The sequence below is a fragment of the Marmota flaviventris genome, chromosome 1 (genome assembly GCF_047511675.1).
Source record: "Marmota flaviventris isolate mMarFla1 chromosome 1, mMarFla1.hap1, whole genome shotgun sequence".
Lineage (NCBI taxonomy): Eukaryota > Metazoa > Chordata > Mammalia > Rodentia > Sciuridae > Marmota > Marmota flaviventris.
In genome coordinates this window covers 125,990,906-126,014,692 of record NC_092498.1, presented here as the reverse complement: position 1 = coordinate 126,014,692, position 23,787 = coordinate 125,990,906, and the positions used below count along the sequence as shown (strand labels likewise).

At 47.4% G+C, this 23,787-nt stretch overlaps 1 protein-coding gene across 1 annotated transcript in view; it reads left to right on the top strand.

Annotated features, from left to right (window-relative positions):
- Glt1d1 (glycosyltransferase 1 domain containing 1) overlaps positions 1–23,787 on the top strand; it is a 73,413-nt gene that overhangs the window by 5,868 nt on the left and 43,758 nt on the right. The window contains exons 3-6 of the mRNA XM_071611814.1: positions 3,100–3,216; positions 7,560–7,708; positions 16,149–16,254; positions 20,470–20,521. Coding sequence (XP_071467915.1) covers positions 3,100–3,216; positions 7,560–7,708; positions 16,149–16,254; positions 20,470–20,521 — 424 coding nt within the window. The remainder of the gene's footprint in view (positions 1–3,099; positions 3,217–7,559; positions 7,709–16,148; positions 16,255–20,469; positions 20,522–23,787) is intronic.

The following is a 23,787-nucleotide window of genomic DNA, read 5'->3' as shown; positions in this document are numbered from 1 at the left end:
GACAGAGATGAAGAATGCATTCTGGGTAAAAAGTCTGGGGCTGAAAACAGATCAATGTTGTAAGGTCTCCTCTCTCTATGTACTCTTTGAGGTGAGATAGCCGTGTGCGGGCTGTCTGAGCTACTGTTAGGTTACGCCCGATGGCTGGGCGTCAGCGCTGTAGATGCACTGGCTTGGCACCTACTCTGCAGAGGCGTCTCCTAAGCCCTGTGAATATTAGAACCCACATCTGAAGAGCAAAACATTTCAGGAATAATTAGGGACATCAAAGATATGGGTTCTCCTGGGAAGATGATGTGGTTCTTGAACAGGATGTCAGGGACCCACTCCTGCAGAGCAGCCCTTGGGATGACAGACAGCTACAGTGGCTTTCTTCCCACTGCATGGAGACATATCCTGTGACCCAACTAGAAGGCAGGCCCAGGCTTCCAAGTGTGATTTGACACTGCAGGCCTGGCAGTCACCTGCACCCACAGATCAGGCTGTAACCATTCACAGCTGGATTTGGGCTAAGAATCACATTAATTGTGGGGCAAACCTGGTAGCCAGGTTAGAGGGGGGACATATGGGTCCCACCTGTAACCTCCCGAGGCTGTCAGTGCCTGCCAGAGGAGCCTGACACTCCCCCATGGAGCTGGGTGAATTCATCTAGAACAACTCCTAACCCTGAAGTTAAAAATAAAAGAAGAGCAAAGTTAAAAGCTAAAATTTACTCTGGTTTGTTAAAAAATAGAGTAGAATCCTGGAGAAGAAATGAATGGCACAGGTAATCGGTGTAAAAACCCGTTCACACTCTGGCTTGGGCTTTGTTGACGGGTGAATACATAGTCCCCAAGGCTGCCTCTTGTCATGCTCGAGTAGAAGGCTGTCTTCAGAAACCTTGAAATGAGGTTAACAACCCTTCTAAACCAACTGTGACCCCTACTGCCTGGGAACAAACGCGGCCGCCACCTGCTGTGGTAATTAAAGTGGCCTGGAACCCACCACTCCCTCCCTGTGCATTGGGGGACAGCTGTCTACAGCACTGGCAGAAACCAGCAGTGAAGTCGGAGATCCTGGGCCAACAACCCAGAGGCACTTCACCCGCTGTCCTTCTGGGCTTCCCAGGCTTGGAGGAGCATGTGGGCCTGCTCAGCTGCTCAGCCTCAGGTGGGAAGCTGGCCCAGAATCACTCCAAATATCCTATGTCCACAGCCAGACTCCACAGCGGTGGCCACCCTCTCTCCACCTGGACCATAGCATGCAAGTGTTTTCATTTGAATGTGAATTGCTTTCGACAGCAGGAGCACACAGTGGGGCAGGGAGAAAGGGAGAAGGGCACAGCGGTGCACAGGGCAGTGCACCAAGCTTTCCCTTCCAACCCAGCTGCCTTCTACTACTGCCATTCTGATTTCTGCCGGAGTCACCAAGCCCTGGGGAACTAGGCAAAAGGCAGGAGGAAGGTTCTCCGGTTTCCTGGTTTTTCTTTCAAGCAGTCATAAGAAATTGTGGATGTCCAGTAAGTGGAGGGAAAGAGGCTACTTCAATTTCCTCTTAAGTAAAAGGTGTTGGAAGTCAGTTCACGTTTTCATTTAGCAAATGTCTGCTGAGCGTCTGTCTCCAAGGGTGAAGTGGGTTCGTCACATGGAGGAGCTCGCGAGGCAGCCCTCAGCCCTCAGCTCCGTGCTAAGCTCACCTGGAGGAAGGTTCTAGCACTCCAGCACAGAACACAGATGATGCAGATAATTATACACAGGTTCGGGGAGGTGCAGGGTGACCTCAGTCCATATGGAGGCAGGCCTCGCTCAGGGCTCTGGGACAGCTCCCCCCCAAAACAGCCGTCTCTTTCACATCACATAAAACTCATCCTTTTAAAGTGTACAATTCAACGGTTTCCAGTATGTTCATAAAGTCATGCAAACATCACTACTATTCAATTCCAGGACATTTTCCTCACCCTCCACAGCAGCCCTGAACCCATCCCCAGCCCCTGGCCACCACCTATCTGCTTCCTGTCTCCATGGATTTGCCTGTGCTGATCATCTCATACACCTGGAAATATACCCCATGTAGTCCTTTTCTAGGACTTTGCATGATCTATTAGTACTTCTTCATTCCTTTCTGTTGCATGGGCACACAGTTTCACTCCCTATTCATCAGCCCAGGAATGACGGGCATTTGGGTCATTTCCACTTTGCATTGTTATGAATGTGCTGCGGTGGGCATTTGTGTATGCGAAGCGATGTTTTTAGCTCAGGTGTCAAAGGTTAGTGAGGTGACGAGGGAGAGGGGCTGGGAGCAGCATCTGTGGCCAAGGGATCTGTATGTATGGGGGCCCCAGGGAGGAGGCCACTGCCCTGCTGTGAGAGAGCACGGGAAGCAAAGGGTGAGCCGGGTACTGTCCCTGTCAGGTTGAGGCTCCTAGATTTAAAGCCACAGGCTTAGAGGGTGAGAGGTGGAGGTTGATGCCTTGGGAACAAATAAGAGAGCAGAAGAGAGCATGGAGGTGGCCAACTAGTTGGAAGGACCAAATAGTTGGAGGGAGGAGGGAAGAAGGTGCAGAGATCTCCAGGTGTCTGGATGCTTTCTTAATGGAGACCCTGAAAGTGCCCTTCAAGGGGGTGAGAGGAGCTGTCCAGGTTCATTATGAGGTGCAGGCTACCTGTTCAACAAGGAGTGAGAAGGGTCAGTGGGTGTTGGCTCCAACGGGTCTGCGGCCGTGCTCTCTGGCCTTACTCTAGAGGAGCGACAGGGGATGGAGGCCCAGGAGTGAGCAAGAATGAGAAGCAGAGTTGGGAAATGCAGGGGCCCTTGCATGGAGTTCTTCTGCCAAGGGAAGGGAGCAGAGAACCCGGTTAACTGGAGGTAGAGGAGGCAGGTTTCTGGAGAAGCCCTTGAAGGGCCTGGAACATTTGCTGCTGCTGGGAAGGGAAGAGGAACCCCAGAAAGAACAGGGCTACAGGGTGGGAAGCTCTCGAGGAGTCAGGGCCTGGCTGCGGGGGTGTGGTTGCTGGGTTGGGGTCTCAGGCTGCTGGAAGGGGTTCAGAGGCCGGCAGGTGCAGGACAGGTGGGCCTGGTGGTTGAAGGCGGACCCCCCCTCCCCCCTTTCTCTCCTAACAGTTTACAGAACATTCTCACAGATAACATCCAGGTAATGCAATGTTCTGCAGATGGGTCGAAGATCATTCTTGCTCTAGGCGAGCTGCAGATGAGGGTGTGGACTGCCCAGCAGGAGCTGTGGGAAGCCAGCCAGGTGCTCATATGTGCAGGCCACAGGGGCAGGGAGGACTGCCATAGGACAGCCAGGTCCCTGTCTCCCATCTCAGGGTCTCGCAGGGCACAAGGATCTGGAATGGGCTGCAGCTGGTGCTCCGTGCCCCAGTGGGATTGTTCTTGCTATTTTGTAAAAAATCAGACCTGGAGATTTATGGGAATTCCCCTAAGGCAAACACTGAAACTAAGCTTCTCTGTGCGTCAGATGGGAGATAGAGGCAGGTGGGGGTGCTGTCAGATCTCCAGCCAGGGATGTGCAGATCATTTCTTCTCTTCCCGTAGCTGACAAGTAAATTCTCAAAGTCTCTTAATTTTTTTGGAGATGTCTTTTTTTCTCAAAAAAACCTTTTTTTTTTCTTAAGAAAAAAAAGAAATAGAATTCCTTGGGCATAATTGGTGCTTCGTGAATTTGTTAGCTGAACTAAATTATTACTTGACAGAAGGAATAAAGATAGTGCAACTTAAAGGTGTTATATGTCAACTAGAAATGAGGGTAAAACGTTAATTCACAGAGGATTAAGATGAAAAAATTATTTACAGTATTTATGAGGTCATAAAGTCAGTGTCAAAATGCTGCATAAAATAGGTTTCACAGATCAGGAAGGATGCATTATCATGTATCTCATCCTCCTCCTGAAGGCCTCCCTTCCTGTGCTCTTTTGTATCGATTCTGCAGAGGTCATAAATCTCTCAAGAATGGATTCTCTGAGAAGAATTCAAACCCTTTTCCAATTATCAATACGTTTTTCTCAGCTGTTCATTTCTTAGAGCTTTAAGAAGATGAAATAGCAATTATTCCCTTCTGCTCACAAGCATGTTGGATTCTTACCTTTGCATGATAACAATTTCTAGGCCCAAGTGGGCAGAAGCTACATGGGCAGCAGGCCTTTCTCCAGCCTGCTGGTCAGTTACTATCTACATCTACGAAGGCTGCAAAGTCTGGGGGAGAGGGACAGTGTTGCTGAACATCAATGACAGGATCAGATTCAACTGTGAAAATGGGAAAATCAAGATATAACACGTGCCTCAACAGCATAAGCCAACTTCAGTCCTAAGACCTTAGTTTTTCTTCATTTGCATGCTGCTGTTGGACCCCTGGGTATTCAATTTACATTGTAGAAAGGAAACAGCAGGAAAAGTTATCCTTCCTCTACGAGTGAGTGTGTACTTCCTATTTCAAAGTGTACCTTTCAAAAGCTAAACATGGGATTCTTTTCTACACATGAGTCCTTATGACAGATTTTAATTCAGCTTATTGATTAATGAGGAAAACGCTAGGGTGCTAGAGCTGATTTAGACCATTTGTGAGAATTGGGTTGAAACAGGCAATTCAGGAAATAATGTCAGAATAAGGTCACTAGGTTAATTGCAAAAGGAATGAAGGTCCAGTAGGTCATGGGGCCCTTGGCTTTGGGGCTCTTTTGTACACATGCCCACAGTGGTTGCAAGCTTCAGGACTTGGATCTGCTGTTCTTCCCGAGGTCTTTGTTCCTGTGTGGCTCCCAAATGCAAAGTCCTTGGCCATGTTATGATCTGAATGAGTTCATGCTTTGAAACTGTGATGAAATACCTGAGGCTGGATAACTTTGTAAAGAAGAGGTTTGTTTAACTCACACGCAGGTTCAGGGTTGAGGGGTTGATGACCTTCTCCCAGGAAGAGTCTCAAGGTGGCTCAGGGCATCACGTGGCAAGAGACAGGGAACACACGTGCGTGTGCCTTGTGCTCTCTCCCTCTTTGTGTAATTACCGGTACTCCATCATGAGGGCTGCACCTCACGGTGTTAGGTGATCTGCTGGCCTCCCAGAGCCCTTTCTAAACACCTGAGTAAGTTTCCACCTTGGTACTTCACAGTCAGGATTGCATTTCAGCACATGAGCCTAGGGGGTCACCCTGAAACCACAACCAAACCTAGCAGGGTCACAGTGCCCAAGAGTCAAGAGGACCCCCTCCTCTTCCTTTTCCCTCTCTTCCTCCTCCTGCTTTTACCCGTTACTGTTTCTCCTCTTCCTCCTGCTCTGCACATCCTTCCCCTCCTCCTCTTCTCCCCTCTACACTTCCTCCTGACCTCCCTCCTCTTCTCGCATCTCTCCCTTCTCTCCTTCCTCAGTTTCCTCCTCCTCTTTCTTCGACTCGAACTCTTAGGATTTTGTGAAATATTTCTCCTCCACATCAGGCAGCCAGATAGTTTGTTTGGATAAGGACATAATGAGCTGAAGTAAAAAGGGCTCTGTTGGGCTTGCATGGCAGACTCTCAGGCTGTCTGGGTGATTTAGGAGAATTCTCAAGGGTCATTTTAAGTGTATTTGATTATCACCTATTTGCTCATTTTGTCACCAGAGCCCCAACTTGTGACTCCACCATTCATATAATTGCAGCACAGAGGGTGTAAGTGCCAGGGAGAGAGTGTGGCGGGGATACAGAAGGGGAGACCCAGAGCAGAGAGTGGGAGGAGGGCTCTCAGCAGCATTCATGGCAGGAGGTGGGGCCAGGTGGCTGGCTAGTCAGCTGTCCTGTGGGTGGAAGGCAGGGCTGGCCATGGGTGGCATCAGCTGTGGGCTGTGGCTGGAGGTGGGGTCTGCCTGAGCTGGGCTCCGGTGTTTGGACTTTGCAGTGGGGACACGCTCAGCAGTCAGGTTATTCATTAAGTAAGACCAAGAGGGACCTCATTTTCACATGGTTTAATTGAACTGGCTACTGTGAGCTGTTGGAGGTTTTAGTCAGGGCAAAGAGTTGGCTCTGAGTGTCACCTACACATGTACACACACACACACATCTCAAATAATTATGAATTATAATGCATGCACACAGCAAAAATCCCCAAGAGGACAAGGGAATGTAGTGGGAAGTCCCCCTCCTGCTTCTATCTCCTGTTGGGACAGATGTTACCATGCCTTTCTGGATTTCCTTCAAGATGCTCTGGGCAACACAGAATCTACACAGGCGTTCTCTGCTTTGCTCACCATGAGTCTGGAGCTCATTCTGAGTTGCTTTGTGGTGACCCAACTCACTGCCTTTTCTTAGTGGCAGAAGATCAGGTTGGGTGGTGGTTTTCAGTCCTGCTCTTTCAAACACAGTGGTGATGCTGTTCCTGGCTGCCTGTTTCTGCACACAATTTAAATGTACCTCTGGAGTAAGTCCCTGGACATGGAGTCATGGCCAGAAGGCTTGTGTGCTTTGGATTTGCTACTTGTTCCTGTACCACCCATCAAAGAGGTTGGTCTAATCTACTCTCACAAATAGTGTGCAGGAGGGTTTATTTCATGAAGTCGTAGGAAGACTTCTTGGTCTTTATACATATTTTACATTAAAAAATTATGAAATTGAGTTCCATTTCCTTCATTTAAAATCCCAGTTGTTGGGGCTGGGGTTGTGGCTCAGAGGTAGAGCGCTCACCAACCATGCGTGAGGCACCGGGTTCGATCCTCAGCACCACATAAAAATAAAATAAAGATATGGTGTCCACCTATAACTAAATATATATATATATATATATATATATATATATATATATATATATATATATAATAAAATAAATAAAATCCCAGTTGCTTTTGTTTTTCTGTGAACTGCAATGTTATGCCAACTATATTTTTCTATTGGATTATTAGGCTTTTTCTTATTGATTTATAAAAGTTCTTTATATATAAAGAAAATTAGCTTTTTTTCTTTTGTATGTGTTGTAATGGTAGTTTTTTCCCCCAGTTTCTCATTTCTGCTGTTGGTATCATCCTGAACAGTTCTTTTGTGCATGTGTGATTTATGTTACCAGGAACTGAGTTAAAGTGGGAAGAAGGAAGAGATGTGTTTGAAAGGATTCTTTCTGAAGGTAGAAGGGAAGGGCCAGGAAGTAGTTTTGAAGTCATGGTAATAGGTGACTTTTGAAGTCCTTTTTAAGAAGTGACTAACAGCGGCCTGAAGACAGATTTTGGGTACAATCCACAATAAAGGGGCAAGAGAAAAAAGTGACACGTGGAGTCAAAGAAACAGAGAAGGAACTCTCTTGTTCAGCACATGTCACTGGAGATGGCAGAGTGGACCCCACGTCTGAAGTCTGCCAAGCCAGCCTGAATTAGCCCTGGCCCTCTGACCTTTGTCCTGGCTACAGTCTGTTGTATCAGAGACTGGTGGACAAACGCTGCTGTCCTCGACGCTGAGCTGCGTTCTCGATTTCAAAGCAGATTTCCTCTAAAGGTCAATTCAGAAATAAAAATTACTTGTAGAATTGACTTAAACTCCCCATCACAGGAGTGAGCTGTGGCATGTCCGCATTCCTTCATCTTCCCCCATCTCTCTGTTTTTGACACAGGGACCATCTAGAAGCGGCAGGACATGTGTGCATTCTGAAAGACGCCTTTGACTTTGAAAGCCCGTCTGAAGTCTCAGACCTCATTGCGGCTGAGAACTTGGAGGCAGCTCTGGCTCTTCACCTCTACAGGGGAGGCCGACTCTTACAAGGTAACCCTCCTGCTCTTTGTTGGGATTTAGCTGTGAGCTATCCCCCAAGAGCTCCTGTGTGACAATTCACGAAAGTTCTGAGGTGGAATGATTCAGTTATGAAAGTTTTGACCCAGTCAGGGAACTAATCCACTTGAATGGATTAGCATGGAGGTAACTGTAGGCAGGTGGGGTGTGGCTGGAGGAGTGGGTCACATGGTGGGGGCCTGTCTTAGGGTTTATGATTTGTCCCTTGTGAGAGGAGCTCTCTGCTTCCTGGTTGCCCTGTCCTGAGCAGCTTTCCCCTGCCCCCAGTGCACTCTGTCTCACTCAGGCCCAGAGCAGTGGAGTTGGCTGGCCATAGATTGAGGCCTCTCAAACCGTGAGCTCAGAGCCAACTTCCTCTACATCATTGTTTATGGGTCTTTTGGTCACAGCAATGAAAAAGCAAATGACAATACACTCTTCCAAAGTAAAACAGTGGGAATGCTGAAAACCCAGAGCACCCGGAACTCCAGAAATGCGCACAGTGGTGCACCTTGTTTATCCAGTTCACGAGTGGAAGGAGTTCAAGGAACTCTTTACTTGTTTTTCTTCTGAGCAATTTTCCAAAATGTGGTCGCTGTGTCCACACAGAACAAGTGGACATTGAAACTGTCTTTACTGTGAAGAGGGCCATCCTGTTTCCATGTGTACTTCCTATTTCAAAGTGTACCTTTTGGGAATCTTTTCTACACATGAGTCCTTATGACAGATTTTAATTCAGCTTATTGATTAATGAGGAAAACGCGAGGGTGCTAAAGCTAATTTAGACCACTTGTGAGAATTGGGTTGAAACAGGCAATTCAGGAAATAATGTCAGAATAAGATCACTAGGTTAATTGCAAAAGGAATGAAGGTCCAGTAGGTCATGGGGCCCTTGGCTTTGGGGCTCTTTTGTACTGGACAGAAGTGATCGACATCTCTGCCTGATGCAGAGTGACAGATGGTTAACCTGATGGCAGAGGATGAGCTCTCCGTCAGTGTCACCAGTGAGGACAACAGCAGGACGTCCCTACAGAGACTGTTGCCCCCTCGGGAGCCCAGCAGGCTGCTTCCTGGGACACCCAGAGGAGGTGCACATTGTCCTTCTTTTCTCCTGTTTCAGTCTTGACCTTTTTGCAGATGGTGGGTTTTGTAATACGCCCAGCCTGCATGGCTTCCCTGAGAGCATAGCCCCGAGTTGGGGCAGGACAGGTGTTCTGTGTTAGCTGAGCCAGGAAGGACTTTCTTGAATTGGTGGCCTGGTGAAGGTGCCGTTTATGCTGTGTGTTTCAGGGGACAGCAGTCACTTGTAGACCACCATTATCTATGGCACTCATGCTGGGATCACTTTTTGGTCACAAAATATGTGAAGCTTCCTCGGTGTTCAGAAGTTTCACTGCCAAGGATGAGGTGAGGTTCTCCTCACTTCTGCAGTTGAGCCTCTTGGGACACTGTCTCCACACATGGGGACATTCTGCTTTCATGCTTTTTTTTATTTGTTAAATAAAAACATGCATGGCAAAACATTCCCCCAGCTTGGAGTAAGGCCTGACTCCAGGGTGTGGCATGAAAGGGAATCTCTTGCCTGCCTCTTGTCCCCTCTGCCTCATTTGTCCTCCCCAGAGGCAGCCAGCTAGTATTTTTTTCATGTAGATTCTTTTAGAAATATATCTACTGTGTTAGTTACCTACTATTGCATAACCTCCAAACTTAGCTGCTCTCAGCAACATGCTTGCCAGCAGCCTGGCTGGACATTCTGTCCTAGGGGCTCTTGTGTGCTACTGTCAACCTGGGCTGTTGGGTTAACCCGGGCTGTTGGAGGGTCATATCCATGACTGCGGCTCAGTCACCTATGGGCAGGAGACGAGACTTCTCCAGGGACATGTGAGTGTCCTCAGAAATGGTGGCCAGCTTCTCCCAGAGAGAACAACCCAAGAGAGAGAAAATGTAGTCACTTTGTCTTCTACCACCCAGCCTCAGAAACTGCCCAACAGGAGTCCTGTTGGTTACCTGGCACTATATGGCATGGGTCCTAGGCAGAGCATATGCAAGGAGGTGACCCTCTTGGATACTGGCCACCATGTAGGCCTTTGCACGTTTGTGTAGATGCCCCTCCTTCAAGCCACACAGTTGGGGCATCTCCACCCCTGGGAACCCTAGCAACTCTACCTCCTCTGTCTCTTGGAAATGCCATGATTTGAAGTATTCAATTTATAGACCTTAAATTGTCTTTGAATTTTTCTACTTCAGCCTCTGCAGTGCATGTCTTGGTATGGGCATCGTAGCTCGTGAACCTACAAGAGTGTACCTGCTGTCCTGTTTCTGGGACCCCTCACTGTCAGAAGTGATTTCTTTTCAGAAGCGGGGACCCTGCTTCTGAAAGTGTTATTCCCAGAGAATGCTTTTCTGTGAACAGCGTAGGACCCCAAGTCTCTTCTAAGTGTCGTAGGATGTAGCAGAGTCTGAGGTTTATGCCAGAATGTGTTGGGGTAACCTTCCTCCTGGAGCCAGAGAGAGGCCTGTGCCGGCTCTGGCTCACAGGTGCATGTGAGGCGATTGCCGATGGTTAGCTGCAGACGCCCTTCAGCCCAATCTGGAATCCTCCTGGCTGCAAGAGGTATTGTCTATGTCGTCTATACCTGGTGTTTCTTTCAAATTGTTTCTCATGCAATGTGGAATATATTTTATTCCTACAAGTTAGGTTATTCTGTATGTTTCCTTATGTACCTTCCCCACTTGCATAACTATGTCAGCCTCCCTCTCAGTGGCTGCCTGGTACAGGTTGAATATTCCTATTCTGAAATGCTTGGGACAGAATGTTTGTGATTTTAGATTTTTTTAAAATTGTAGAGTATTTGCATATATATAATGAAATATTTGGAGAATGGGTCCCAAGTCTAAAAAGTTACTTATATTTCCTATACACCTTATTTCATGGCCTGAAGGTAGTTCTGTAGAGTATTGTGGTGTGCCTGCCTTTTGTTGGTGACCTGTTATGTAAGGTCAGAATTGGAAATTTCCAGCTTGTGACTTCATGTCGGTCTTCAAAAAGCTTCCGATTTTGGAACATTTCCTATTTTGGATTTTTGGATTAGGCTTACTCAACCTGAATTTCACTGTAAGAATGCACATATTTATTGAAGATCTGAGTTTTGCTGTTCTAAGCAATGTTGTAGTACCTTTGATTATATGTCTTAACTTCATTATGAGAGCTATCAGTAGTACTAATTCCTAGATAAACTTGTAGGCCAGGGGACAGTATTATTATTATTATTATTATTATTATTATTATTTTAAATTTTGATTGACACTGACAAATTGCTACCCAGAAAGGTTATTCCAGTTCACATTCTACGCAGATGAGCAAGGACCTATTCCCCACACTTTAGTCAAAAATGCTTTTTTTTCTTTGAACTTGGGTTCTTTTCAGTTTTACCTTTCTTGACCTCTGTTTCAACAAACACAAAGACATCTGAAATTAGGTTTGCTTCTCTTAAGAGTTGTGGGGCTCAAGCCCCCCACCCCCAGACAACCCTGAGGAAAAAATCAATTAACCAATTTTATTGCACCACCTAACAAATTTTAAGACCAGAGGCAGCACCCCTCAGAGTAAATTTGGCTCAGCTTTTATTTGTTCGTCTGTTGCTCATTTTTTCATTATGGAAATCAAATATCATCCTTCCCAAGGGCTATCTTTTAAAAAGTAAAACTGGGTAGTGTAACCTGTGAAAAGCAATAGAAGCCCGCCCGGCCGGTGAGAAGCCTATTGCTGGGCCATGCAGTTTTCACCAGGCAAAGTACCCAGTACTCATGAGCCAGTTCTGCACATCAGCAGGTGCTACACTGTTACTAACTGCCTGGACTTCAGTTCTACTCCATGCACCATGAAACTTTTATAGTCTTTTATTAAATATATACATTCACTGATTTCTGAAATTACATTAGTAGGTGATTTGGAAACTATATAAAAAGGCAAGGAAGAAACTGTGGCACCTGTGATTTTAGGCAGAAAGGACCAGAGTCTGTGTGTGATTTGGTTTTATTTGTTTCACATTTTTATTAAAAAATTAAGTTTGCAAAAAAAGATACATTCTTACAATCTAAACTTGCAACTACCTTCAGAAGATGTTTGTGGGCTGCTGACTAGGGGCTAAGCAGATATGAAATACTCAAAATGCTGCTCCGGTTTCCCACCATATTGCACAGTGTGTATGTTTAAATTGTAGTCATATGGTACTTTTAGATTAGTTACTTATTTTTACCTAACAATATTATCAGAACATTGCCTCTGTTGTCAAAGGATTACATCTTATTTCCCCCTCAGTTATAAACAGTGTATTGATGAACAGATGTTTACATATTCTTTTGGAAAAGATTTCATCTCACTTACTTTAGAATTTTCTAAAAGTGATCTTAGGGTGTAGGCATTTCTAAGCTTCTGATACATATTGCTGGAGGAAAACAAGCCATGGGTGTGTGGCTGTGTGTATTCAACATAAGCAAGACCTTAACCTGGACAAGTGCAAGTTCACTTTTTGTTTGTTTGTTTTTCCCTTGTGGTGCTGGGGATTGAACCCAGGGCCTTGCGCATGTGAGACAAGTACTCTATCAACTGAGCTCCGTTCCCAGCTCACTTTTCTTTTTAAAATTAGTATTTGCTGAGGGCATGATTAGGTAAGAAAGTCGCTAGAACAAATATGCAGACAAAGGGATAGCACCTTAGCAACATTGGTCTGCCTTGCAGATATACTGCAGGAATAGTGGTAGTATTTCAGAAAACAGTACAAATGTGAACTTTGAAATGGCACATTCATTGCTCCCTCTGGGCCTGTCCACACTGCAGTCAGTCTCTGGAGTGTTTAATAAGGGACCCTTGTAGCTGTTCTCATTTGGGCTGTGACACCTGCCACCCTGCAGCTGGCTTTCTGGCCTCCTTTCAGGGCCCTTAACCAGCGAGTGAGAGATAACTTTCCAGGACATTTGATGCTGGCAGTCCCCTGTGTGAATGAAGCCCTCCTGTGTTTCTTGTTGAAAATATGCTCAGGCTTGAACCTAACAGGGCAGCCGACAGGCTCAGGTGACTGATCAAGAAGGAGTCTAACTACTTGCTGGAGCAGCCCCCGCGTGCATTTGTGCAGAGGAAACGGAATTGGTGATTTCCGAAAGTGAAACCCGGCATCCGACTAGCTCTCTTCCTCCAGCCCACCCTCTGGCTCTCACTCTGCAGACTGTGGGTGTTTTTAAAATTGCAGTCATGTCATAATTCAGTTATCTGTTTCTATCTAACACGATGTTTAGACCATTCCTTCTGTCCTTGAGTGGTCTTCCACAGTATGGTTGGCTAGGAAAGGTTGCGTCTATTTCCATTTTCCCCTCAACTGTAAGCAATACTGGTGAGTAGACCACAGCATACACTTTTGGAGAGGGTCTCCCCTGTGTTCCTTAGGACATCTGCACCCCACATTCACTGAAGCATTGTTCACAACAGCCAAGATGGGGAATTGACTTCACTGTCCATCCGTAGATTAGTGGATAAAGAAAATGGGTGTATATACCCGTGGGATTCTAGCTTTGAAAATCCTCTCATTTGCAAACACCTGGATGAACCAGAAGGATATTCTGTTAAGAGAAATAAGCCAGACACAGAAAGACAGATCCCCCAGGAGCCCACTTACCTGTGGAATCTCAGGATCCCTAGAAGCAGAGGCTGAAACTGTGGTTCCAGAAGCTGCCGTGGGGTCACTGGGGAGCTGTTGGTAAAGACTCTAGCTTCAGTTAGTCAGAAGGAAGAGACTGGAGATCTGTTGTGCAGCATTCTGACTGTCGTTAACAGCAATGTGTTGCATCTTGAATATTGCTGGAGAATAGCTTTTATGTCCTTACCACAGAATGACCAGTCAGAGAGGTGATGTGTGTGTTAATGAGCTTGATCTAGCCATCCCACAATGTGCACATATTTCAAAACACCATACATATGTACACTAATAAAAATAGCTTTCCAAATGCATTCTCCACACATCATGCTGCAGAAAGGAAAAGGTCCAAAAGGGCTTCTAGAACTTATCAATTACAATTATGGTGAGTTTTTAAAAGTCTTGCGATTAAGACTAATGTGCAACTTATTTAGGACTTCCTTTTCTTAACTATAAAATGAGCACTGAAAAATAAGTAGGTGAAATAGCTCAAGTTCCATTCTTCTAAGTGCTAACGTAATTCAGACAATTTCTGGACTGGTGTATCCGAATGTCTTTGGTGTAAAGCACAGTGAGACTAGCTCTCCTCGTGGCGTCTGCTGGGAACCCGGCGTGTTGTGCACAGTCTCTTCTAAGGTCTCAGCAACCAGTCAGTTAACCAGCTAATTATTACCATCTCTGTCTCTGGGGAGAGGGCGAGGATCAGAGAAATGAGCACCTTGCCCTAAGTCACCTCTTCCAGGTGGAGCTGGTTGGAGCCCAGGGTGGACTGGAGCCCAATTCTGGCGCCTCCCCCACCGCAGCAGGGGCTCTTTGTGTCAGCCAGGCCCTGGGCCTTGCTTGCCTCTGAAGCAGCGTTTTAGGTGCTGAGAAAGGCTTTCCCACTCTCCTCCTTTGCCTTCTTCACCAGCAGTCTTTGCTAAGGGAACTTCCTTGGTGGCTTAGGCTGCATTGGCTGCCTAATGCTGCGTGACAAGGTACCACAGGACCCCATTCATTGTCCCACAGTTCTGGAGACCTATGGACCTGGAGGTCCTAAGCTACAGGGGCTCAGCAGGCAGTGCTCACCCCCAGCGGCTCCTGGGTCAGTTCTCATCTCGCCCCATGGCCCCTCCTCCAGCTCCAAGCCCTCTGTGGCTCTCGAGTCTCCCTGTGTGACCCATACCTGCCTCCCTCCTCACCCTCAGGATGGGCCACTGGGATAGCCCAGGGTTGTCTCCCCGGTCTGCAGGCAGCTTCTAGCAACCTCAGTTCTACTGGCTGCCCTACTGCCCCCAGAGATCTGCTGGTCCCCAGAGAGTCATGTCCTCCCACATGGGGTGAGCATCTCCTACATGGGATGAGCACCTGCCCATCCCTGCGTCTTCAAGACCTAAACCTGCTGCCTCGGGGAACCAGGTTCACTTCATTCCTGTTCTGTCTCTGTATCTTGGGAAAGTTCAAACAGGTCCACAGTCTGGAATTCCAACAGCATAAAGCATTGGAAAGTGAACGTCAGTGTTACCCATTAGGACCTGGGGCCTGGCAGGTCTTCCCAGAGGCCGCGGCAGTTTGTGTCGAGTGTCTTTGCACAGATGTTAGATGCGTAGAGACATGTTTATCACGGCCACACACACTGTGTTGACCAACACATGCTTGTTTTCTTCACTCAGCAGTAGATTTTGTCAGTTTTTCTGAGTATACACACACACACACACACACACACACTCACACACACCCCTCCTAAAACAAGAATTGTCTCCATCGGCGATCACTAGATTGTGTCTCAGATTCTCCTTCTTCTAGCACCTTTATCGCACGCACTTGCATTACTGCTCTGCTCAGTATCTTGAGGCTGAATTCTTGGCAGTGACATTCTAGGTTGAGAGCAATCTAGATAGATAGAGAAAGATGGAATCTGCTAATTTCCATGATGAAAACAATTCTTTTGATAAAAAGGAAAGTTCAGTATCTCTCCCTTACACACTCAAAGGGGTCAGCTTGTGTGGGAAATCCCAGGGTGACTCTGGTTGGACTTGACCTGTTGCGGGTTTGCAAGCCGTAGAAGCTTTGGAGACACTAAATTGACCTTTGGAAGTCCTTTCAGGGAGCAGGGGAGTCGCTTGTGATGAGCACATCATTGAACTTGATCTGTGAACCTTGGTGCTCATGACTTGGTTCCCGAGAGAGCCGGGGACAGCCTCGCCCTGTGCTTCCCTCAACCTTGGCCTCTGCTGGGAGTCTGTGTCTGCCCTCTCAGGGTCCCTCCTGCCTGCAGTGCTCAGCACTGTGGGTACCTGGTTCCCACTGCAGCCCTGTGGCTGTGATTTATCCCTCCTGCTGTGCTGCATACTGCTTGGGGACTTGGTTGGGATCATGTCTCTTACATCCCCTCAGCCGCTGGCTGGCATGATGACAAATGAGAGCTCTAAGCTGGGAGGCCCCTTTCTCTGTCACAAACCTCGATGGTCTCAGATGAGCTTGTTTCCCAGAAATGATAAACTTAGCTTTGATAGATGGTAGCTACCAATATTTTTCATCTGATAAAATTTAAAGCAAATTAATTGAAAAAACAAAAGCCAGTCACGGCCACAGCGGTTGGCATCTCCGGTGACGGATCTCAGAGCTGCCACTGTGGGCTGAGACCCACTCCTCCGCTCCGTACAGCCCCTTGCTCTGAAATGGCAGCTTTCCATTCATCCTCTGGGGTGGGTTGCTGGGGACGTTTCCAAAGCTAAATCCTGTTTCCTGTCACCGGTTCCCAGGTCATCAAATTCCTTTTGGAATCATCTTCGGGGGAACGGATTTAAACGAGGATGCCAACCACAGGGAAAAAAACGAAGTGATGGGGAGAGTGCTCGAGGAAGCCAGGTAACCCCCGAGAAGCTCCGGGGTCCCACACTGAACCCACTTGCATGGGATTCACTGAAAGACTGAGCAGAGCAGTTGTTAGGCAGTTCCCGTCTACCCACAGGCAACCAGCTTCCCAGCACCTCTCCCCTCATGTGCCACGGTGGTGTATGGCCGTGAATCCTCAGGTACCTGACTCCGGGCCCTTGGCCTCCACTTAATACTGGGTGGGTTCTTGTAGACTGTCCCCGTGGCATAAAAGACAGCTGCTGCCTTCTCAGATGACACAGGGAACTCTTGCTTTATCAGCCCATGAATGAGGTGCTCCTTGCCTCAGGTTCATCCCAGCAGCTGCTCCCTGCAGGGTTCCTGCCTGTCACTTCCTGAGCTCTGTGCATCCTTTGCAAGACAGGCCACCTGCTGGATTCCTAAACCGCAGCTCAGTCTTTTGCTCAGTCATGCCACTCCCAGCCATACCATGAGCACCAGGAGTATAAGTCTGTCCGCTGCTGTGGGGTGCTGCTCAAAGGTGGCACTGCGAGGACCTGGGACCAGGAATCCCATAGTCCTGTGGGGTTGGGGGACAAGCCTCTGTCCCCAGATGCTGAATGTGGATAGCAGCTCCATCTCTGCAGCCTCCAGTAAGCCTGCACATGTTTCTACCCCCAGGTGGGGAGGTCAGAACCTCAGCTGGAGTCACTTCCAGAGCTTTCCTGCCCAGGTGTTCAAAAGATCACATGTGATATTGTTCTTTTTTTGGTGCTGGAGATTGAACCCAGGGGTGCTTTACCACTGAGCCACATCCTCAAACCTTTTTATTTTTTTAATTTGAGACAGGGTCTCATTAAGTTGCTTAGTCTCACTAAGTTGCTGAGGGCCTTTCCTGTCTGTCAAGCCGATGGACCCTACCCAGCTCATCAGAATGCTTGCCCTGTTTACAGAGGCATTTCTGATCCTAGAATCTAACTAAAGCCCATCACAGTCTTTAAATTGGTTGTGATTTTGTCTTTTAACAAGGCATACTTAGAAAATGGTTGTATTGTCAGCTTTTTTCATCACTGACCAAAATTCTTGATGGAAACCACTTAAAGGAGGAAAGATGTACTCTGGCTCACAGTTTCAGAGGCCTCAGTCTGTCTGGCTGGCACTGTGCTCTGGGCTTGAGGGAGGGCAGAAGAATATCGTGGTGGAAGAACATATGGCTGAGGAAAGCTGCTCAGCTTTTGGCAGCCAGGAAGCAAGGGATGGAAGAGGGAGGACCAGTTAGGGCCAAGATGAAGTCCTTAAGGGCATGCCGCCAGAACCCACTCCTTCAGCTGGGTCCCTTCAGCTGCTCCTGCAGTTTCTACCCAATCCCAGGAGTCCATTCAGATTACGAATCCATCCATGGATGAACCACCAGTGGGGTCAGAGCCCTCATCCACTCACTGCCCCACACTTCCCCTCTGGACATGGCTGCATTAGGGAGAGGCCTTCAACACATAAATCTTGGGGGACACTTTGTATTGAAACCCTAGCAGTAATCGTATTTGTTCAGCAGCCTGGAGTAAGTTGGACCCTACTGCGTAACGAATGCTACAGAGCTATACGAGGAGCCAGACCTAGAGCAGCAATAGGTGCCTTCCACTGTTCCATGCCAACTTGGAAGAAAGAGGAGGTTAATTGAAAGAAGTGAATGTGCACATGTACACATAGAGGGCTAAGCTAACGACACATTTTGAGGCGAGTGTCAGGCTTTGTGGGATCCAGGAGGCCGGGCCTGTGCCGTTAGGCCTCCCAGGCCCCCACTGGCTGCCCTGAGAAAGGCTCACCTCTGTAGAGCAACCCCATATCCAGGGACTGCCTGCGGGTCCTTTCCACTGTTTTTAATCTTCATGTCACTGTAAAAGCAAAAGAAAACTCAACCGGATAATCGGTTTTTAGCCTGATAAATCACCAGTTGTCAGTTTTCTGTAGCTCATCATGACGTCTGCTGGCTGTCGAGCCCTGGGGAGGTTGGAATGCTTGTGTGTTTATGTAGCTGGGTCACCCCCAACCCCCCAGGGCAGCCTATTTGTGTAATGTGGGTGCAGTCTTTGGACACCCCTTGGGCCAGGGAATGCCGGGACCCTGTTATTCTTGAGGACTTGCTGAGCCCAAGTGGATGGAAATGCAGCCTGTTGAAAATGGAGACCCACATTCTGAGTGCATGCTCATGTGTACCCCCAGTGGACGAAGGCGCTGACCCTTGGGGGCCGCCTTGAAGGGAAGCCGTCCTACAGGGTTTCTCTGTGGTGGTCTCATGCTCCAAACACTTATTACCTCTAGAATCATGTGGTTTTTAACACACAGTTTTAAAGAAGAAAAATAATTCTGTTTACTAGAACTAATACTGAGCGAATCCATCTTAATGGTATTATCATTAGTATTATTCATTACATTGTTATTAAAACAATTTTAATTTTTATTTGGGGGTCATTGATTGAGGTTAGTGGGCAAGAAATTTGCAGGCATCAAACAGGTCTTGGCTGACACCAGAGTCCCTGTTCTATAAAGCAAAGCCTGGACCTTGCCTAACTCTGTGGTGTCTCATCTTCCATCAAATAATTCTTAAATCAGTGCATTTTTTCTATAGGGAATAGCTCAAACATTTTCTTTCATATGTTAGCCTTTTTTTTTCTATATAGTATAATGTCCAATTTTAATTTAGCATCAATCTTCAGCTTGTAAATATTATAATATAGTAATAATTTGGCAATTATTTTATAAATATCAAAATTAAATGAAAAGTATCCGCAAAATTGTGGAAATCATTTCATGGAGCATCATTCAGAAAGCTGTTGAGGAAAATATTGTTAAATCAATGATCAAGAGAGGGTTGACATGAAATGAAGTGGCATAAAAGTCACTTCATGATTAGAAAACTGCACCTCCTAGGTTAACGCCGTGGCTCTGCTGTTTGGTAGGTCAGCACTAGCTAAATACCGGTAATTCCACCTGTAGTTTTCTGAGCTGTAGTCTTGACTACTGATGTTTTCAACAAACAGAATCACAAGGCAAAGTGGGTAAACCCAATATTCAACCAAGGTGCAAGGGTCCTTGTTGGACACCTTTCACAAGAGGGCTGCTGTCTTCAAGTTCCTTCCTGGCCCAGGGCCTTAGGGCTCCACACACTAGAGCATTCTCTCTGAGGAGGGCGGAAACAGGGCGCCCTCAGAGGGGGCACACTGCCTGCTTGCCTGGAATAGTGACGTTGTCAGGCAGGAATGATGGACGGCCTCCAGTGCCCACCATGGTCTCCCGAGCCTTTGACTCAAGGTGCCCTCTGGGATGAAGCCCTCCAGGAATTCTGGTCTTCTTGGTCCTGGTCATGCGGCAGCCTTCCTTGAAGCCCTGTTCCCTGGGTGAACAGCAGTAGCTGGCGATGGACCAGGATGCCCTTTGCACTGCTATTGAATTCTCATCTCACTTGGTGAAAAGGAACATCTTCATATCCTTCCCACCTAGGAATGTGGTATTCATTTCCATTAAGAGGTATCTGTTAATATTTCTGTACTTCATGACAAACAAGAACTTCATGAACACCTTATCTTCTCATTCTTAGCTTAAGAGCCCCTTGCACATTTGCTGAAGAAGTATTTAACTGTATCAAAATGTAGATGTGCCGGGCATGATGGTGCATATCTTCGATCCCAGTGACTTGGGAGGCAGAGGCAGGAGGATCACAAGTTTGAGACCAACCAACCTCCGCAGCTTAGCAAGTCCCTGCTTCACAATAAAAAAAAAAAAAAAATTAAAAGGGCTGGGTGGTAGAGCACCTCAGGGTTCAATCTCTGGTTAAAAAAAAGTAAATAAACAAATGCACAAATCCAATAAAATAACACGTAGGTGTTCCTGTCCATCTGGTGAATCCCCACAGCCCTGGAGTCTCAGGGAGGCTTTAGCCAAGTGCCCTGCTTCTCTCCTGCACCTGGCTTGCTGGCTTTAATTCTACCCCTGTTTCTCTGACCTTGCATGGAATTAATAAGAAAAATAGGAAGTTTTGAGCATCATTTGGTTTACTTCTTCCACAAGCAACTTTTTTGATGTGAGTGGAGTGTGAACCTAATGGTCAGTGACCACAAGTAATAAAGATTGATTGCACTTTAAATTCAGTGCCTTACCCTGTCTCTCATCATTTGTTCCGAGGAGCTGTTTCACAGTTTTGTTAATTGAATTCTGGCCTAATTGTCTCCATTATTTTTGTTCATTTACTAGATTTGCTGTCGCCTTCACGGAGTCGATGAAGGAGATGGCACAGACGCAGTGGGTACGTGTTTATCTGGTGTTGTCTTTGGTTGTGCGGGTGAGTCGCAGCCTTGGGGGGCTGGAATGCAGTCTGATTGGAGTTGACAGGGTCCTCTTGACAGTGCCTCGGGGCTCACAACAGTGCATTATGTTTCCCATACATGGATTTTTTTTTTTTTACGTGCAGATCCTCTCAAAACTTCACTGATTTTTTTTATGTTATCATCAAATGACAAAACAGCCCAGTAGTCAAATCTTTTAATGTTTTGTCTATTTTCTTTTATGATCTCAGATTGGGAGATTTACAGGCTGCACTCTAAATGTTGCGGCAGCCTCGTATCCCTGAGTAACAACCTTAGGTGCAGAGGGAGCCTCCCAGGGCTATTGATTAGAAAGCTTTAAAGAGTCAGAACTGTGCAGATCCGCAGGTTAATTTATTTATTGACTTCATATTCCTTCTGACTTGGGGCAGGTGAAGTGAGTTGTGGGGAGTCTGGCAGAGTCCTCAGGGGGGAAGGAAAGGCAGCAGAGATGGGTGCCTGCAAAAAGAAGGCCATGCCCAGTCTCCTCTAGTGGGCAGGGCTGTTCCCTGGTGGTGGGCCAGCAGCCAGTCCCTGTCCCAGCCTGTGGGTTTGCACAGGGCCCACGCCCTTCCCATGGGCAGGTGCAACCCCCTCTGGTAGGACTCCGTGGGCTTCTGCCCATCCTTACACAACTCCAGTTCTCAAAACCCAGGCCCTGGAGAGGGCTGCCCAGGGGAGAGGACAGAGCCCTTGTCACCACACCCCCTGGGCCAGGACTCAGGCTGCACTTTTTCGCAGATTCATTAATTGTCAAGCTCAGAATTAGCAACAAAAACAGATGAACCCTGCAGCTGGTGAATCCCCGCAGCCCTGGAGTCTGGGGAGGCTTTAGCCACGTGCCCTGGCTGTTAGCTTATTATCCTGTCCCTGGTTGACATTCACTCAGCCTCCTTAAGCTAGTCACCCCCAGATGGGGTCAATCCCGCTCTCCGATAATGCTAAGGGATCTTTGGCCCTCTGTACTGTGGGGACAGCAAAGTGAGTGGGGACAGCAAGGTGAGTCACCACCACCCACTTACCCAGCATCACATAATTCCTCACTGAAGCGATTCTGAGGACAACCTTGAAGCACCAACCTTAGTGCATGTTTGCAAGTCTTGGGATGAAAGAGAAAGCATGTCCACAGCACCCCTTTAGCTTCCTGACGGCGTGTGACAGTGTGCTCAGAGGAGGCCCTTCCTGGCTGGCTGAGTTGCAAGCTGAGTTTGCTGCCTGTGAGCCCGCCTTTCCCTGGGCAGACCGACTGGGGATGAACCACGGCTCCTCAGACGTTCCCCAGACACTTTCTCAATGCCCAGCAGATTGTTCCCATCCCTTCCAGAAAAACGAGTGGCAGGCGTTATAGGTTGCCAACGACAAATGTGAATTTTCAAGCAAAGATTAGAATTGAAGCCAGCCACCTTTATTAAGGAGAAGGCGACATCTCAGAGTTCAGCAGACTCTTCCCCAACAGGGTCAGTCAGCCCCACCACACCCGCTGCAATCCTTGGGGAGCCTCCACCAAGCACAGGGCACACACTTGAAGACACACCCAGAAGGCAGCAAAGGTCGTGGATGAGGATGCGAGAGGCACTACACTATTGCTCATCAGAAAAGAGATTAATTTGTGTCTGTGACTTAAAGCGGCAGGCTTATTAAATTTGAATGTGAAGCTGTTTTTTGATACACCTTTTTGTGGGTGGGTGGATTTTTTGATACAACTCAGCTCAATACCTTTATTTGATTATTTTTGTCAGTAATTAATTGTAGAATTAATATAAAGGTTTCTTATTCAGTGATACAGATTTTGATCCATTCACTTATGCCTTCAGTGCAGAATTGCCTGCTTTGGGTTTTAATTTTGTATTCTATCTCAGTGAGCAGGCTGGGCTCCGGTTGCAGTTTCGTTGATCTTACCTAGTTATCATCAAACCAGAATTTAATTTCAGTAAACCCAGATTAGAAAAACTTATGGCATTGGCTTCTTATTTCTTTTTGTGATTTCAGAAGAGAGGATGATCCTGTGTGTAGAGTTTATGTAGGTAATTGTAGTTCTAAGCATTAAAATCCAGGGTAAAACTCATATTTTCTCAAATGGCACTTAAAAAGGTCATTAAATGAAGGCACCCAGCAACACAGGTGCTGTTGGTACCAGTCCTGTTGGACAGACACATGGTGCTGCCAGAGGTGTGATTGAAAACTCTCCAGTAGCTGCATTTAAAAAGCAACCAGAAAGATGTCTACTTAATCTTGGTGCTTCTGTCTTGCTGCTGCCCGCAAGCCACACTGCTCCTGACTGTACAGAGCCTTCAGTCCCCAAGGCTGGCCTCCCTCCTCACACCAGCGGCAGGAAGGCACGATGGGACACGTGGAGTGTGGCCAATCCAGGATGCTCACCTGAGTTCATTGTCCCCAGTTTCATTGGGCAATGAAATGTGGGCAAGACAGACTGCCTCTCGCCCCTTGTCTGGACTCAGTCTCCAGATTAACTGACAGCACTAGACCTAAGTCCTCACTTGAAATCACCACGTCAGCCTTTCTGCATGGCCAGCCCCAACCCTGGGACTACTGGGTGTGGCCGGCCCCATTCAGATCCATCATGGGCCCCCCCACCCTAAACAAAGACAGTCCTCAGCTCTCAGGTGTCCTTGCCCAGCAGCTGAGGGCAAGGCCAGTGCTCTCTTTGGTCCAGGCCAAATTCTTTACTCCCCGCTCCGTGTCCAGAATCTCATCACAATGTGGAATCAGAACAGAGAAGACTGGGATACCGTCGCCCTTGTCTGGTACAGAGCCTTCGGAGCCCAGTGCATTTGTACTTGCCGCACACCAGGACTCTGGCCAGCTCCACCTCTGAGTGAGCACCACAGGTGGTGTGACCCTGTGCCCACCAGCGCAGCTCCATGACGTAGGGGTGGAGCAGCCTCCAGCTTCTGGAACACTCAGGCACAGTGTCTGATGGGGATGCCCGTGGACAGACTGTCCAGCGAGAGCGTGTCAGGTCAGCTTCTGAGAGCTGGAGTCGCCTCGTGGGGACCGGATTTTGGAGGCTGTGTTTGTAATCTGTTGACAGCTGGCTCTACACAAGCTTTGATAGGATTTCCACAAAGAGGGTTTTCTCTGTCTTAGTTTGAGATGCCTTTGTCTAGGCCCAGGTTGTCAGGTTTCAGTGTTGCTCTTCTCAGCCCCAATTTGTCATCATGTGTGCTGTGTCCCCATGGGCCCCTCG